Source organism: Felis catus, chromosome B2, assembly GCF_018350175.1.
Source record: "Felis catus isolate Fca126 chromosome B2, F.catus_Fca126_mat1.0, whole genome shotgun sequence".
Lineage (NCBI taxonomy): Eukaryota > Metazoa > Chordata > Mammalia > Carnivora > Felidae > Felis > Felis catus.
The window spans coordinates 42767531-42784683 of record NC_058372.1 but is presented as its reverse complement, the minus strand read 5'-3'; the positions used below and the strand labels follow the sequence as shown (position 1 = coordinate 42784683).

Sequence of the window (17153 nt, the reverse complement as noted above, 5' to 3'; positions counted from 1 at the left end):
AGAACCCGACTAAAACCACAGTCATCCCTGGTGGTCGAGGAGACGGATTGCATGCTCAAGGCTGTGCCCTCTGAGGAGCACTTCTGAGGCCACATGCTGTGAGGGAAAAAGATTTTATTTGAACCAGTCTAGCCAGGTCACTAAACAAACAAGCAAACATTGACAACAAGCCCCAGGAAGAGGAGGGAATAATTATCCAGAAGTTACTACAATATAAAATGTCCATTTTGAACAACAATCACAACAAAATACTTGGCATGCAAAAAACCAGGTATGTAATCCACAAAAAAGGGGAACAAAAAGCAGGCAACACAGACCGCTTTTGAGAGCACCTGGATATTGGACTGGTCACACAAAACCTTCAAAGTAGCTATCGTAAACGTGCTCAAAGAACTAAAGGAAACCATTTTTAAGGAACAAAAGGAAGATATGATTACAGTGTCTCACAAACTAGAAACTATCAATTAAGAGCCAGAAATTAAGGAGAGCACTTGTTGTGATGTGCACTGGGTGTTAAATCACTATACTGCACAGCTGAAACTAATATTATACTGAATGTTAACTAACTGGAATTTAAATAAAAACTTTTTTTAAAAAAGATTAATATAAAGAGACAAGTTATAGAAAAGAAATGCAAATTCTGGAGTTGAAAATCACAATGACTAAAATGAAAAATTCAGTAAAGAGGCTCAGTAGTAGCTTTGAACTGAGAAGAAAGAATCCGCGAACTTGAAGACAGATTGTTAAAGATTATGCAGTCTGAAAAACAGAGAAAAGAATGAAGAAAAATTTATAGAGCTTACTGAAATCTGAGGCATCATGAAATGAGCCAATATATGCATAATGGGACCAGAAGGATAGGAAAGATAAAAAAAAAAGGGCAGAAAAAAATCTTCAAAGAGATAATGATTGGAACTTCTCAACTTTAATGAAAATTATTAATCTATACATCCTAGCAGCTCAACAAGCTCCAATTAGGATAATCACATGGCAATCCACATTCAGACATATTCTTCTAGAAATGTTGGAAGACAAAGACAGAGAAAAATCACAAAAGCCACAAGAGAAAAACACTTCATCACATACAGTGGAACTCCAGCAATATTAACAGCTGACTTCTCATTAACAATATAGGTTAAAAACAAAACAAAACAAAACCCCAGAACAATATAGGTCAGATAGCAATGGAATGACATATTCAAAGTGCTGAAAGAAAAAACTGTTAACCAAGAAACATATCAAAAGTGAAGGCAAATTTATATATATTCCTAGATAAACAAAAACTGGATGAATTTCTTGGTAGCAAATCCATATAAAAAATGCTAAAGTACTTCAGGCTCAAGCAAGTGGCACCAGACAATAATTTGAATACACGTGTGTGCATGCGCGTGCGCACACACACACACACACACAAAGTACCTATAAAGCTAATTGTGTAGGTAAATAGAAGAAACCATATAATTGCATATATTTTTCCTTCTTCTCATAACAGATTTAAATAACAACGTATAAAACAATGTATATAATGTAATGTCAAGCCCATAACACATAGATAGGTAATATATTTGACGGTAACGACATAAGTGAGGTGGGGGGTACCAAGGTTGTATTGGAGTAAGGAGTGACACAAGATGGCTGCTCAAATTGTAGAAAGAAATGAAAAGAAGCAGAAATGGTAAATACAATGGCTTATATAACCAAATCTATAAATATCTACTCTCTGTCCTATATAAACACAAACTACTGAAACTGAGTCAAATAGGAAATCTGAGTAGACCTATGACAAGTAAATTCTTTGAATTAGTAATTTGAAGTTTCCCAAGGAAAAACCCAGAGCTAAATGACTTCATGATGAATTTTACCAAATGTTTAAAGAGCAATTAACACCAATCCTTTCCCAGTGCATTCTTCAGGGCCATTATTACTCGGATATGAAAACCAGACAAAGATATCACAAGAAAAGAAAACTAAAAACTGATACATTGTTTTTCTGTATTCCTTATGCTATACTTTACATTTCTATGACTTACTTTGTTGTTTTTTTTTTTTAATTTTTTTTTACATTTATTTATTTTTTGAGAGACATAGAGCACAAGTTGGGGAGGGACAGAGAGAGAAGGAGACACAGAACAGAAGCAGGCTCCAGGCTCCGAGCTGTCAGCACAGAGCCTGACATGGGGCTCGAACTCACAAACCGTGAGATCATGACCTGAGCCAAAGTTGGATGCTTAACCGACTGAGCCACCCAGGTGCCCCATATGACTTATTTATTTTGTAACTGGAAGCTTATACTTCTTAGCCCCCTTTATGAATTTACCCATTTTTTCACTCCACCTCCCCTTTGGCAAGCACCTGTCTATTCTTTGTATTTAAGGGTCTGGCTTTTTTGTCTGTCTTTTTTTGTTTGTTTCTTAAATTCTACATATGAGTGAAATCATACGATACTTGTCTCTTTCTAAAGCACTTCACTTAGCATTATACCCTGCATACATTTTGTTGTAAATCTCATTTTTTCTGTGTATGGCTGATTAGTATTCCATTGTGTGTACACACACACACACACACACACACCCCAGATGTTTGTTATCCATTCACCAATTGATGCACACTTAGGTTGATTCTGTAGTTTGGCTATTGTAAATAATGCTGCAATAAACATATGGGTGCATTTATCTTTTTGAATTAGTGTTTTTATTTTCTTTGGGTAAATGCCCAGTAGTAGAGTTACTGGATCATATGGTAATTCTACTGTCCGTTTTTTGAGGAAACTCCATACCATTTTCCACAGTGGCTGCACCAATTTACATTTCCACCAACGGTTCACAGGGTTGGTTTTTTTTCCCTCCATGTCTTCACCAACACTCGGTATTTCTTGCCTTTTTTAGTCTAGCCATTCTCACAGGTGTAAGGTGATACCTGATTGTAGATTTGATTTGCATTTTCCTGATCAGGATTAGTGATGTTGAGCATCTTTTCATGTGTCTGTTGGCCATCTGTATATCTTCTTTGAAAAATATTCAGGTCCTCTGCCCATTTTTAATCAGGTTATTTGGGGGTTTTTAATTATTGAATTCTGTAAGTTCTATGTAATATTTTGGATATTAACCCCTTATCAGGTACATCATTTACAAATAATCTTCTTCCATCCAGTAGGTTGCCTTTTTGTCTACTTAATGTCTTTTTTAATATAGATTGTGAAAATCCCTAACAGAATACTTAGGAAACCAAATCCAGCAACATCCAAAAAGGATTATACACCATGACCAAATGGAGTTTATCCCAGGAATGGAAGATTGGTTTAAATTTAGAAAAAAACTTGTGTAAAAAATCATAATGATAGAATGAAGGTTATAAACCACATGATCATTCAATACATGTAGAAAAATCATTTGAAAAAAATCCAAGGTCTTTCATTAGAAGAACACTCAAAAAAACTGAGGAGGGAACTTTCTCAACTTGATAAAGGTCATTGCTATGAATGGAATGTTTGTGTCCCACCAGAATCCTATGTTGCCTCCTAATTCCCAGTGTGATGGTATTTTGAGGTAGAGCCTTTGGAAAACAAGTCATGAGGGAGGGGACTTCATGAATGGGAATAGTGCCCTTCCAAGAAGAGATACAAGAGAGCTTGCTTCTGCTCTCTGTCCCCCGCCATGTGAGAATAGGAGAAGACAGTCCATCTGCAAACCAGGAAGCAGGCTTTCATCAGATACCAAGTCTGCCGGGACCTGATCTTGGACTTTCTAACCTCTAGAACTATGAGACATAACTATGGGTTTTTTCAGCCATCCAGTCTACAATATATTTATATATTTATTATAGTCTGTGCTATAAACTGACCAAGACAGCTATCTATGGAAAACCCACAGCTAGCATCCTATTTAATGGTGAAGGATTGGATACTTTCACCCAGAGATGCATAGGCTGGTATCTGTGCATGTAATTTATCACTTTAAAAAGTAATCTAGTTCTCTGTCACTAATTCACACTGATATTTATACATTAAACTGTACTGCCTATTGCATTATTCCCTCTTGACCTTTTGCAATAACTTTTTTAAAGTTAGGTTTTGCTTTTAAATAAATATGATAGTTTTATCTCTTAAGAGGAAAAGAGTAAGGCCTTGTCCCTTTAGGCCTCAAATGTATTGCTACAGTAACATGTGTAACATGCTCTCCTTTTAATTTCACATTTATTTTCATAAATAAAATAATTTCACATTAATTTTGTATTTATTTTCTGAATTAGGCTTGGCATATCAGGATTCTTTTTCTAAATCTGAAAGGGCTTCCTTTTTTTTTTGGTAAGGAATTTTGATCAGTCCATTCACACTACGTTAATTGATAATTTGGTATTTTGTTCCCTCAATCTTATTTATGGCATGAATAAATGATTTAATTCTGTGTGGCTTATGCTTTTGTTTTGGATGCAAAGATTCTCCCTTATTTTTTTTTTAAGTTCATTTATTTTTGAGAGAAGGAGAGAGAGAGAGAGAGAGAGAGCACACCCACTGGAGCAGGGGAGGGGCAGAGAGAGAGAGAGAGCGAGAGAGAATCCCAAGCAGGCTCTGCGCTGACAGCACAGAGCCTGACACAGAGCTAGATCTCATGAACCGTGAGATCATGACCTGAGCCAAAATCAAGAGTCAGACACTTGACCAGATGAGCCACTCAAGTGCCCAAAGATTCTCCATTTAAAGATTATTTCAAGAGAATTCCGATTCTGAATTTCACATGCAGTATTCAATACATGTAGTGATTGGTGTTGATGTAAACCTATTAAGCACATTTTTTTCCTTCTTTTTTATGTTCATGAAGACAAACTGGGTGGCAGCAATAATGCAAACAAAAGACAAAAAATTGCCCAAGACTTTCTCAACTCTATTGACCAAACAGGAGAACTCTTGGCAATGTTTGAAGATGATGAAGTTGATGAAGTTAAACAAGAAAGAATGGAGGTATAGTATATTCTTCCCTTTTTACAGTAATAGAATAGCCATTGTAGTGCTTATGCTATTTGGCTCTATTCTTCTGTTCTTTGATTGATGTCTGAATTGCCCAGAACAGTAGTTGCATGTCTGAAGGCAGCATTGTACAGCCTTCAGACATGACTTTGGGAGACAACTTCAGTGCTCTGTTTCTCTGTTTCCTCCTTTGAATAGGAGTCGATTTCCCTCAACTTCCTTCCAGGTCTTACTTTTCCTGTTACCATTTTATCTGAAACTTATTTTTTGTCCCAAGTCATCCAGTTCTCTTTGTGGGCAATGGTAATTTCTCCCACTTTTGTGTTGGCATGTAGCTGAAGAACTGTTTTTCAGGACATATCTGTAGGCTATGAGTGCACTCATTAGCTGAGGTAATGTTCAGGGCAGTTACGTGCTTTACATCACTGTAACATGTGTTTGGATTCCCTGAATATGTTTTCACAATAAATATGAAAATTGTTTGCCTTCTATTTGTCTGAGCTATCTATTCATAAAATTAATGTTTCCTTAAATACTTACTTGAAAATAAAAATGACTGATTTCATTTGAGTGCCTTCCAAAATACAAAGCATTCTTCTTATTATTATTAGACTTTTACCTGTTAAAAAAAAAAATCTCCATTTTCCCCTTCTCTTTAAATGGGACAGGAGAGGTAATTCCAGAACTCCAAAAGATCGTGCTAAGTACCTACTTTATCATAATCTCTATGCATGCTAAAAATATAATTATTTCATGTCAAATTTTGGAGGAAGTCCAATAGACATGCATGCTTTGTAAACTTTAACAGCCTTCTTTAAAGAATTAGTATGCTTAGATCATGAACTGTGATCTAAAGGCAATGTTCTTTTTAGGTATCAATTACCTTAGAAATGTGTGGTTATCTTGGTTTGGGGCAACTGCAAATGATTTTAGTTCAACTTCGCCGTGGGCCAAAATCATGCTAACTTGTCCAAAGCAGATGATAAACATATATTTCTGATGTCATTACGGCCCAAAAAGGATATGATTGTTTAGTAGCATGGTTTCACTTATGATGCATTACACAGAGAGCAAATGTTGTTTATGCTTTTCTAAAAAACATTTTTATATTACTCTAATGGGCATTAAGAAAGATTCATTAAGGAAAGACTCTACATAAAACATTAATAAAATAGAACACTTAGCTTTTCAGTTTTGATGGGAAAATCTCTGTCAATCAAGCCTACTGCCTGGAAGGACATTCCACAATCAAGGAGAAGAGAAGAAATGGAGCATGTTGTAACACTAAGCTCATAATAGCAGGCTACTGTAGGCCTGGAAAAATGATGAGTCAGGAAGGTATAAGTTAAAGTCAATAAAATATCTGGAAAGGCGGGGGAGGAAAAGCTTGGGAACTTACGCAGTTTCTCTTCCTCTTCCCTGCACTTATATATGAGGTAGTGGTAACCAGGATAATGAAGTATCGATAGTTGATAAAAATAGTTACAGTGACGTGTTAAAAGTCAGATTGGCGGTTTCTTTAAGCTTTATATCGTACCTAAAATCTTTTGTAACCAACATAATGGAGAGCAATTTTGAGATTCTACTCATCCAAGTAGCAGAGTTTAACTGACTAAAAAATGCTGAACTTAGAGACGTAAGTGTAGACAGTAGAAAGAGGAACCGTGAAGAGCATAGGCCTCGCCTGCTTCTAATTTGACAGGTTATAGTTTCAAGCGCAAACCGCAAGTGCGGCAGTCCATATGAAACCACTTTGGGCTCACAAGACTGCGATCTCTGCTTTTCAAGTGCAGTGGAGTAATCAGTCCTGGCATCGCTCAGTGATTTCATTTTTCTCTAAGCATCACTTACTGTTGCAGAAACTTTGTTTGCTACCTTCTTCCCAAGAACGTATGAAAATGGTATAGACCTACCAACAAAGCTTATTATTGTTTTGCTTTCTTTCCCTTTTTTTTTCATTTAAATGTAATTGAGAAGAGAAAAAAAATTTTTAGAGGCATAAAAACTCATTTGGGATCCTAGCTTTTTCTCAAAACATCGAGCAAGAGTACCAAAAACCGAGTTGTTTCCTGTTGTGTTAGGTGACTTTATGTGTGCCTGGCTTTGTGTTTCACTCCTAATGCACCTCATCAGTATGAAATATTATATGACTTGAAATAAAAAGTCTGAATTTTTACTTCCATTTCTACTTGCTAGTCCTCTATCATGAGAGTTCGCTAACTCTTACCCTTATAGTTTCCCTCCAGCACCAAATTTTTAACACTTGGGTAGATGTATAGTAGAGATCTATGATCCATTATCTTAAGATCCTTCCAAATTATCAAATAAAAATTAAGTAATGTTCAGAATTGCTTTTGAGAGACTAGGAAAGAGAATCAGGGATTTGGTAAGCATAATAATGCATATAAATGTTGACCCTCCTCTCACCTCCACTTAACCCCCACCACAGAATAACAGGAGGTGTGTTTTACTGTTTCTTACATTCTGATCAACTAAATATGGCTGTGTCAACCAAAGGCCAAGAGGGTATCACAAAACACTGCAAAGAGCTTTGGGTTTTCTTAACAGAGTGACTGTAGTCACTCACAGAAGAGCCTTGCCTAAGACCCAACTACTCTACCGTGAAGGAACCTGACAAGCTCAAGTTTATCATCAGTCGAGTGAAATATCTGGTCTAATAAACTACTGTGTTTGTGAAGTGGATGTAAATAATGAGTACTTAAAGAATTTGGTGAACTCTACCTTCTGACTAATCCTTAAATTGGTAAAAGTAAACAAGAAAGTAAAGATTAGGCCATCAGAGAGAACAACCTTTAAACAAATTAGGGTCCTGAAGCCCCAGAGGCCTGATACTGGAACCCAGAAAGAAAGCACAATGGGATACATAAAATGTAAGGTCCTTAAAAATGTTTTTAATTGGCTTAAGATTGAATAACATTCCAGGTGGCCATCTGAATTTAACCTAAAGTGACTGACCAGAGATTGTAAAACACAAAGTTTCTCATAAAATCTGAATGATCAGAGAAGTCAGGTTCACCATTCAGTTACGCCCCAAGTAATGTGAAGTTATGATCTCTGGGGAGGTTGAGTCCCAGAATTACCATTTGTCGAACTGAGTATACTGGAAAACTCACCGAAGAAGCCAGAGAGGTGGATTGCTGTAGATGTTCTCCATCTTCTGGTTTTGAAGTCTGTTCTTTCTATTTCCCTTTTCTATTTTTCTACTATTATTATTTTTTAATTATAATGGAAAGTAAAGTACAATGCCTTTAAGATAAGACAGTTCAAAAATATCTTAGTTAAGATTTATCATAAAAGAAGAAAGGCTAATAACTCTAGTGAGATAATGGCGTACAAATACGAAAAAAAGTTTTTAAGTTGAGTTTAAAAATGGAACCCAGAAAAAAGTTGAAATGTATGTGAGATTAAGAAATATAGAATTTATATGCTGGAAAGATAGTTTATACACATACATACATGATATATACAGATACACATCTACATTTACATACATACTATTATGCCTGTGTGTATCCTGTAAGAATAGAAATATAATTTTAGTAGATTTTTTTAATGTAAAAGTAAAAGAACAATCAGAGGTGTATCAGACAAACGCAAATGCTAGTGGTAGCAATATTAGTTCAGAGAAAAGAGAAAAGGGAAAAAGTTTTCAAATGGAGCGATGTCAGTAATTTTATGTTACCAAATGATTCTGCCTGTGGTGAAGATAGTAAATACAAAATGTTAATCATCAAATTCCAGAGAATTGAAATATACAAAGCAAAAGATTCCAGTAATGTGGGGAGAAGTTAGAGAAAATGCATTTGTTGAGTCTGGAATACACTATTCTCAGTACTTAACGGATTGACTTGGGGGGGAAATTTTTAATCATAAACATTTAAGTTTAATAGATGGATATAAAACATTTTATAAATGAGCAGCCGTTTTAAAATCTTACCCAGGTAACCCCAAGGATTCCATGGTGCTCTTTAGGGGAGGTGAGGAGAAGTTTGGTGGGGCTCGATCCTCCCACCTCCCCCTACACACTTTCCTCCATCAGGAGAACTTTGAGGTTACATCATGAATCTATATATCACTGGTAAAGAAGGGGCTTCGTTATTTTTTAATTGAAAGTCAATACAAATGATCACTATTCAACTTCTCATGAGGAGTGTTTCTCTCATACCCAGATAGATATACACTCAGTTAACAGATTTCAACAATATACAAATTTATAGAGCACATTACCTTACCAGAGCAGAAAAAGTAAACCTGAGAGTAATAACAGAAGTTAAACAAACAATTAACAATTAGTTAAAACAATTAAACAATTAGTTAATCTAATTGATTAAAAATTTGAAAAGAAAAAAAGCTAATAGAAGCAACTAATGGACCCACAACAAATTAAAATGTATTACCATCGACTGTTTGGATAATGACAGCAATGAGAATAGTCCCTGTAAAATTTACAGAATTTGGACAACACTTTAAAATAGAGGCAACTTTTTAGATTTTAAGCCTTTATTAAATTGGAAAAAAGTAAAAGAAACTAAAGATTCACCTAAAATTAGAAATTTTATGTCAAAAAGAGAAAACAGGAAAAATGAAAATAAAAAAATGCATAAAGTTAGAAAACAGTAATCAAGGGGTGTCTGGGTGGCTCAGTCAGTTAAGTGTCCAACTCCGGCTCAGGTCATGATCTCATGGGTTGTGAGTTTGCGACCTACCTCGGGCTCTCTGCTGACAGCTAAGAGCCTGGAGCCTGCTTCAGATTCTGTGTCTCCTCTCTGCCCTTCCCCTGCTCATTCTCATTCTCATTCTCTCTCTCTCTCTCTCTCCCTCCCTCCCTCCCTCCCTCCCTCCCTCTCTCTCTCTCTCTCTTCTTTCTCTTCTTTCCCTTCTCTCTCTCTCTCTCTCAAAAATAAACATTAAAAAAATTAAATAAAAAAGAAAACATATAACTGAATATACCAATTTAAGGAACTCTTTGCAAAAATAGTAACAAATGGTGGAATGAATCTATGGCAAGTCTAAATAAGAAAAATGGAAAGAAAAGACAGCTAACAAAAATCAGCAAGGAGTAGGGATCTAGCCATAGACTGGAGAAATCAATTCACATATAATTCTGTACTAACATTTGGAATGAATATCTTCTTAAGAAAATGTAAATGATTAGTTTTTCTCAACAGGTAGTAGAAAACTTGGATAGACCGGTAACCTTGGAAGAAATGCTAAATGTTTGGGAAAGAATTATGTCCTCAGCAGATTCTGAATCCAAAATGAGTTATGGAAGAGCTCTTTTAAACATTCATAAAATAACTCATTGTCATGCTACATAAACTATCTCAGAGTAAAAAAAATAAGGAAACCTTATTAAACTTTACAGAGTATCATAATCTCATTTATGAATATGGATGCAGGAATCTTAAAATATTAGCAATTTTAATTTGGCAGCATAATATAATAAGGAATGTACCATGACCAAATAGGATTTTTTTCATGAGTTCAAGCAAGCTTGAATATTAGAAAATACATTAGTGTTAAATACCCAAGAACTAGGTCAGAGGAGAATAACCATATGGTTATTTTAGGAGATGATAAAACAAAATTCGCTTCCTATTCTTTTTAGAAATTCTCAATGAACTGGAAATAGAAAAGTTACCTTCATATCATGATAAAGAACATCTCACTCCAGTGAACAGCCATCATTATAGTTTAAAAAATATTAACAGAGTTCCATTAAATTCTAGAATGCCCATGTTATCAGTTTTATTTGCCAGAGTTCCAGGAGCATTAGCCAGTGCAATAAAAGACCTAGCTGTTTGTAGGAGACAAAAATTATCATTATGTACAGATAATATAATTTTTATTAGGTAATCCTTGAGGATCAATCTAAAAAACTATTGGAACCAATTAAAGTCTTCACCAAATCATATAGATACTTTAAAAACCAGTAGCTTCCCCCATATTTCATAAGAGTTAATAAAAATTAGAAGACCATCTCAGTTAAAATAATACAAGGAAGAAGTTTATTTGGAGGCAACTTCATATTAGCAAGAAATGTAAGAGAAATATGAAAGTAATATTTAATAATGTACTAAGAAGAGTGTAAGTCAAGAAATATAATGTTCCTGGATACAAAGACAGGATATTATAAACCTATCAGTTGTTCCTAAATTAATTTATTAGCTTGATGAATTTTTACAAAAATCTCAGCAAATTTTTTAAACTATCCAGTGATATTAGAGGTTATTTTAAGTAATAAGACAGATGAGAATAGCAAAGAAATTTTCATTAAAGAAGAATAGAGAGCAGAGTTCAATTTATCCTACCAGATACATTTCATAAAACTGTTGTCATCAAAATAGTGTGGTACTGGTGTAAAACCCAATAAGCACACCAATGAAGAGAATTCTATCCATGAAATAAGTAAGTGTAGAGAAGACTTTAGTCACGATAAAGGTAGCTGTAGAAATCAGTGGGAGAAAGGTGCCAAACAGTTGGATAATATTTGGAAAGGAAAAAACACATCTAGTTCCTAACCTTAGACTGGCCTCAGAATAAATTCAGGTGGATTCAAGAACTGGGTATGAAAAGTAAAGCTGTTTTTAAAAAACAGAAATAGGGGCTCCTGGGTGGCTCAGTCAGATGAGCGTCTGACTTCAGCTCAGGTCACGATCTCACAGCTCGTGAGTTCGAGCCCTGCGTCGGGCTCTGACAGCTTGGAGCCTGAAGCCTGCTTCGGATTTTGTTTCCTTCTCTCTCTGCCCTTAACCCACTCTCATTCTGCCTCTGTCTCTCTCAGAAATAAATAAACATTAAAAAAAATTAAAAAAAAACAGAAATAAATAGGTAAATATCAATTTGGGAATGTGGAAGGACTCTCTAGGCTTTTGTTTTCTAAATAAGCTTTTCAAGAACTACTCCAGATGTTAACAGGTGCACTGTTGGAGGTGGGGATGGAGAAGTGGTCCATTTTCAAATAAATTTGTGAAATCCTCAATTAAGAAATTTAAGAGGTTGCTTTTAAAACCTTTAAGAGACTTTTGTATACAAACATGTATTGTGGGTTTTTCAGTAGTGAAAATTCAATCTGTTAAAGTCTTCTGAAAGGAAAGCCCACTTTGGAGACAAAAAAAGCACAAAGGAAATGACTTAAATTTAATGACATAAAAATCATATAACTTGTCTGTGTCAGAAAAAGAAAAGACAAAATTGAAAGGCAAACTACTGTAATAATGTGATAAAATATTAATATCATTTATATATATAGATCTTTCAGTCCATAAGAAAGCATTCCAGTAGAAAAATTGGCAAAGGATAATAATAGACAAATCACAGAGAGGAATACAAATAACAAACATGAAAAATACCTGCTTACTTGTAATGAGCCAGCGCCATTTTTGCTTATAAAATGGTGAAGACTAAGGTATCATTGGGTACAGATTAACTGTTGGTGGAAGTGAAGTTTGATAGAAACCAGAAACTATTTAAAAATACCAATTGGAAATAATTCATATACTTCAGCCCAGTAAACACATATTTGGTAGTTGCTGTTTAAAATATAATCAGACATTTTGAACATATGCACATTCTTATGCACAAGGCTGTTCATCACAATGTCATTTATAATAGTGGTAATGGAAATGGGAAGGAGAACCCTATTTACCCAATGGTCAGCGAATGTGTATATTTCCTCACACCTAGAAATTAAGACTGGAAGGATATATACCAACGTGCTAACAGTGGCTGTCATCATCAAGCATTGAGATTATAAGTAAGTTGAGTATGTAAGTTTATGCCATTTTGATTTTACATACTTATCACTTGTGTTCCTCTTAATCCTCAACTGATGTCCTTTACTCTACAGTTTACCTTTTCATTTTTTTTTTCCCATCAGAAGAATTTAGTTTATACGTGGTGCTGCAGGATAGACTTTGTGAGCAAATGAAGTAGCCTCGTATTATATAATTGAGGAATAGGAACGTATACCATACACAGTGTGACACAGACTATATTCAGAGCTGTAATAATGATCTAAGAAGTTTAAAATAGTTAACGTTTTTCATGATTGCAATGAACAAAAAGCCCATTTCAAATTGAAATAAACAATTATTAAACAATTAGGGAAGTGGTTCAGGTAAACAACCACAGGTAGATTTGGCCTCAAGCAAGGTTTGATATCGAGGTTCACAATATATCACTGGATTTGTAGCTCCATTTTCCATGGCCCCAGGCCATGATAGGATGCCTCTGTCCAAGACTGACCCTGAAAATGCTTACGTCACACGATCTTCTGAAACCCCTACCACCCACAGTAGCTAGTAGGATGACCTACTCTGATTGGCTTAGCCTAAGTCATAAGCTCCATCCCTAAAGCTGAAGGTGCATCCAGCCCCTCACAAAGGCATGGATTGCTGGAGCTATAGGAAGAGGGAATGAGTGCTGGAAAGATAACTTCAAAGGTCTATAAAGGTAGAGGATCTGTACATTATTACAGTAAGAATTGACCAAGTGATGTATTACAACCTTGACTCTGCCTGGATCTGTAGGAAGTTTTCCTTGAGAGATAGCATGGAGAATGAGTAGAAGTCATTTTCTTTGGATCTCATCCATCCTTCCTTCCACTCTTTAACTCATTCAGCATTTATTCATTGAGGCTCTTTTGTAAGTCACTATCCTACCCTCTGAGGTCGTGACTGCACAAAAGACAAAATATAGTTTCTGTATTCACAGTACTGTAGTTAATAACTGGCAAATAAGATTTGTACCCTCTTAAGGGGAATACAGGCTCAATAAATGGTTCTTAATTCTGTTTGGTCTTGAATCTTGAACCTTCTTGGTGGATCATTGGTTGTATGATGGAGTCCTGTATTTTCTGTTTCTCTTGCTATTTGATTTGAAATTTAGTTTTTTTCTGAGGTAAAGCACATTACTTCTTTAAGAAATCTTTATGACTAGCCTCAGACAGGGACATAGAATTAGCTTCAGAATTTTCTGAAGAGGGCACAAAATAATAGAACTAGGGTACATTTTATAACATGAAAAGATAGTATGTTAGGGTGAGACTCTGACAGAGATTCATCAGGAGAACACATTAGCATGCCCATTTATTCTTTTGAAGGGAATCTTGGATAACGTAATTGAAAAATACAAAATCATTCTTCAGGGAATATTAATAGAAATTCCTCCAAAAAAAAACCTTTGGCGATTCCAGCTACATGGTGCATAATTAATGTAATTTAGTGTATGTTTTTTTCTGGCCTAGAAACTACAGAACAGGGAGTAGTACATGACTTTAGGAGAACCCAAAGGTAGGTATAATGTGTTGCTCTGAAATTTATTTCCATTCATGACTTTATAGACTCTATCAAATTATTTTGTATCCACAGCTAGAGCTATCTTCTAGTTACATAATGGTAGATATGTGTATATCCATTGCCATAAAAGCTTGTCTGAACTCCAGAAAGGAATCTTCCGGAGAAGAGATTTTTCAGTTAATGACATGAAAAGTTACAGATTTTATAAAAATAGAACATTCCCTCGCTTACCTAGGTTTATCATTCTAGGGCTTAATATATCACATTTGACAGATTGTTCTTAAGGGATTCTTTTAGGTTTTTCTTACCCATCTGTGAACTATGGGCTCTAACTGAGGGTAGAGTCAGACTTCTGCTTTGATTAGAGTGTTCCATATACTGGGTGTGAAACTAGAAATGGGTGGGTTTTGTTGGGTTTTTTTAATTGCTCTCTATTTTTATAGGGTGTTTAATCGCTTGGGTTATGCTTTACTATAGAATAAAATTTAGAGCAAGATTAGCCAAATGACTACCATCTTTAGGATATAAATTTTAGTACCGCTCCCATTTTGTCTTCCACCCTCAGACCTATTTTTTACTATTCCTCTCTGGGTGAAATTTAAAAGATTTCTTCTTGTTACCCTTTCCCTAGACTATTGGGAAGCTAAATACATGGTGACAGCATTGAAACAGTGCTCATAGTAACCATGCTTTTCCAAATCCAAATCAAGATTTAGCATTTGTTGCCCACAAGTATCTTTTCTTATGTGGATAGAATATTTTATTTATTTGGGGGGGGGGTAAACTTTATTTTTTCAGATTTATTTAAATTCAAGTTAGTTAACATATAGTGTAGTCTTGGTTTCAGGAGTAGAACCCAGTAATTCATCACTTACGTACAACTCCCAGTGCTCATCCCAACAAGTGCCCTCCTTAGTGCCCATCACCCCTTTAGCCCATCTCCCCACTCACCTCCCCTCCAGCAGCCCTCAGTTTGTCTCTGTATTTAGGAGTCTCTTATGGTTTGCCTCCCTCTCTGGTTTTATCTTATTTTTCCTTCCCTTCCCCTGTGTTCATCTGTTGTGCTTCTTAAGTTCCATATATAATGGAAATCTATATTTGTTTTTTTCTCTAACTTATTTTGTTAGCATAATACGCTCTAGTTCCATCCAAGTCATTTGCACACAGCAAGATTTCATTGTTTTTGATCACCAAGTAATTTTCTATTGTATATAAATATTCCACATCAGTTCTGTGGACATTTGGGTTCTTTCCACAATTTGGCTATTATTGATAGCACTGCTATAAACACTAGGGTGCATGTGCCCCTTTGAATCAGCATTTTTGAATCCTTAGGATAAATAACTAGCAGTGCAGTTGCTGGGTCATAGGGTAGTTTTGTCTTTAATTTTTTGAGGAACCTTCGTACTCACTGGACTCCAGAGTGGCTGCATCAGTTTGCATTCCCACCAACAGTGCTAAAGGGTTCCCCTTTCCTCCACATCCTCACCCACATCTGTTGTTGCCTGAGTTGTTAAGTTTAGCCATTCTGACAGGTGTGAGGTGGTATCTCATTGTGGTTTTGATTTGTATTTCCCTGATGATAAATGATGTTGAGCATCTTTTCACGTGTCTGTTAGCCATCTGGATGTCTTCTCTGGAAAAATATCTATTCATGTCTTTTGGCCATTTCTTCACTGGACTCTTGTTTTTTGAGTATTGAGTTTGGTAAGTTCTTTATAGACTTTGGATGCTAACCCTTTATCCAATATGTCATTTGCAAATATTTTCTCCCATTCCGTCAGCTGCCTTTTAGTTTTGTTGGTTGTTTCCCTTGCTGTGCAGAAGCTTTTTATCTTGATGAAGTCCCGATAGTTCATTTCTGCTTTTGTTTCGCTTGCCTCCGAGACGTTTCTAGTAAGAAATTGCTGCGGCCAAGGTCAAAGAGGGTGCTGCCTGTTTTCTCCTGTAGGATTTTGATGGTTATAGACTATTTGAAATCAGAACTTGGTAGTAAAATGTAAGAACAATGATTACCATTCACTTCTACCTTCCCCACATCAAGCAAGTTTCAATTTTAGTAAAACAGAGAACCATTTTTGAGGATAAAGATACACACCAATGCTGCAAACTAAACATTTGTGTCTACCAGTGGTAATGCATGTGTGTAGGTCTCGCTGCTGTGTTTAGTCTCACATAAATGGATATTTGACTAACACATCTGATTATACTGTTCAATTAGGTTTTTATGGAATCAATCAATATTTTCTTTCCCAAATAATTTCAGTTTGTTCTTTTTAAAATGATATCCTTCTCTTTCAAAAGATCCATTGCAAGGGTTTTCTTAGAGATCAGTCCACCGACTTGTTTATAAAACACCTTGGCAGAGAAGAGTTTTAAAACATCACCGAATTTAAGAACACCACAGGATTTACCACTAATTTACATTTAATGTTTATAGTTCTCAAATTGTGGTTGTTGTAATAACCAAAATATTTTTGCCCTGAATATTTTGTGGATTATATTTCCCTATTCTTTCTCCTTCACCCACATTCCCCACAGTAGGTGGGCAGATTGTTGTTACATAGTCTGGCTTTTATTTATCTGTATTGGTTTAATCTCTACAAGTTAGTCATTCTAAATATGAAAATAAATGTACTCTGTGGCAAGATTTTTGTCTTTTTAATCCTGTAGTTTGTTTAGTGGAATTAACAGCTCATTGCCTGTTTGGTATAGGTAATTTCCCGCTATTCCTGTGTTGCGTCCGTGCTAGGGAGCTGCCTTTACTTCGGTTCTTAATGTTGCCACCACTTTATGACATCATGCCAATCAAGCTGTTTAATCAAGACTTTTTCCTAGATCATTGCATTCCTCGTTGAGAAATAAGAATT

General features: G+C 35.5%; 1 protein-coding gene across 9 annotated transcripts in view; it reads left to right on the top strand.

Annotated features, from left to right (window-relative positions):
- Nucleotides 1-17153, top strand: part of SUPT3H (SPT3 homolog, SAGA and STAGA complex component) — a 544169-nt gene that overhangs the window by 387387 nt on the left and 139629 nt on the right. For all 9 annotated transcript variants that reach the window (XM_045058578.1, XM_045058576.1, XM_045058574.1 and 6 more), the window contains one exon: nt 4818-4957. In XM_045058578.1, coding sequence (XP_044914513.1) covers nt 4818-4957 — 140 coding nt within the window. The remainder of the gene's footprint in view (nt 1-4817; nt 4958-17153) is intronic.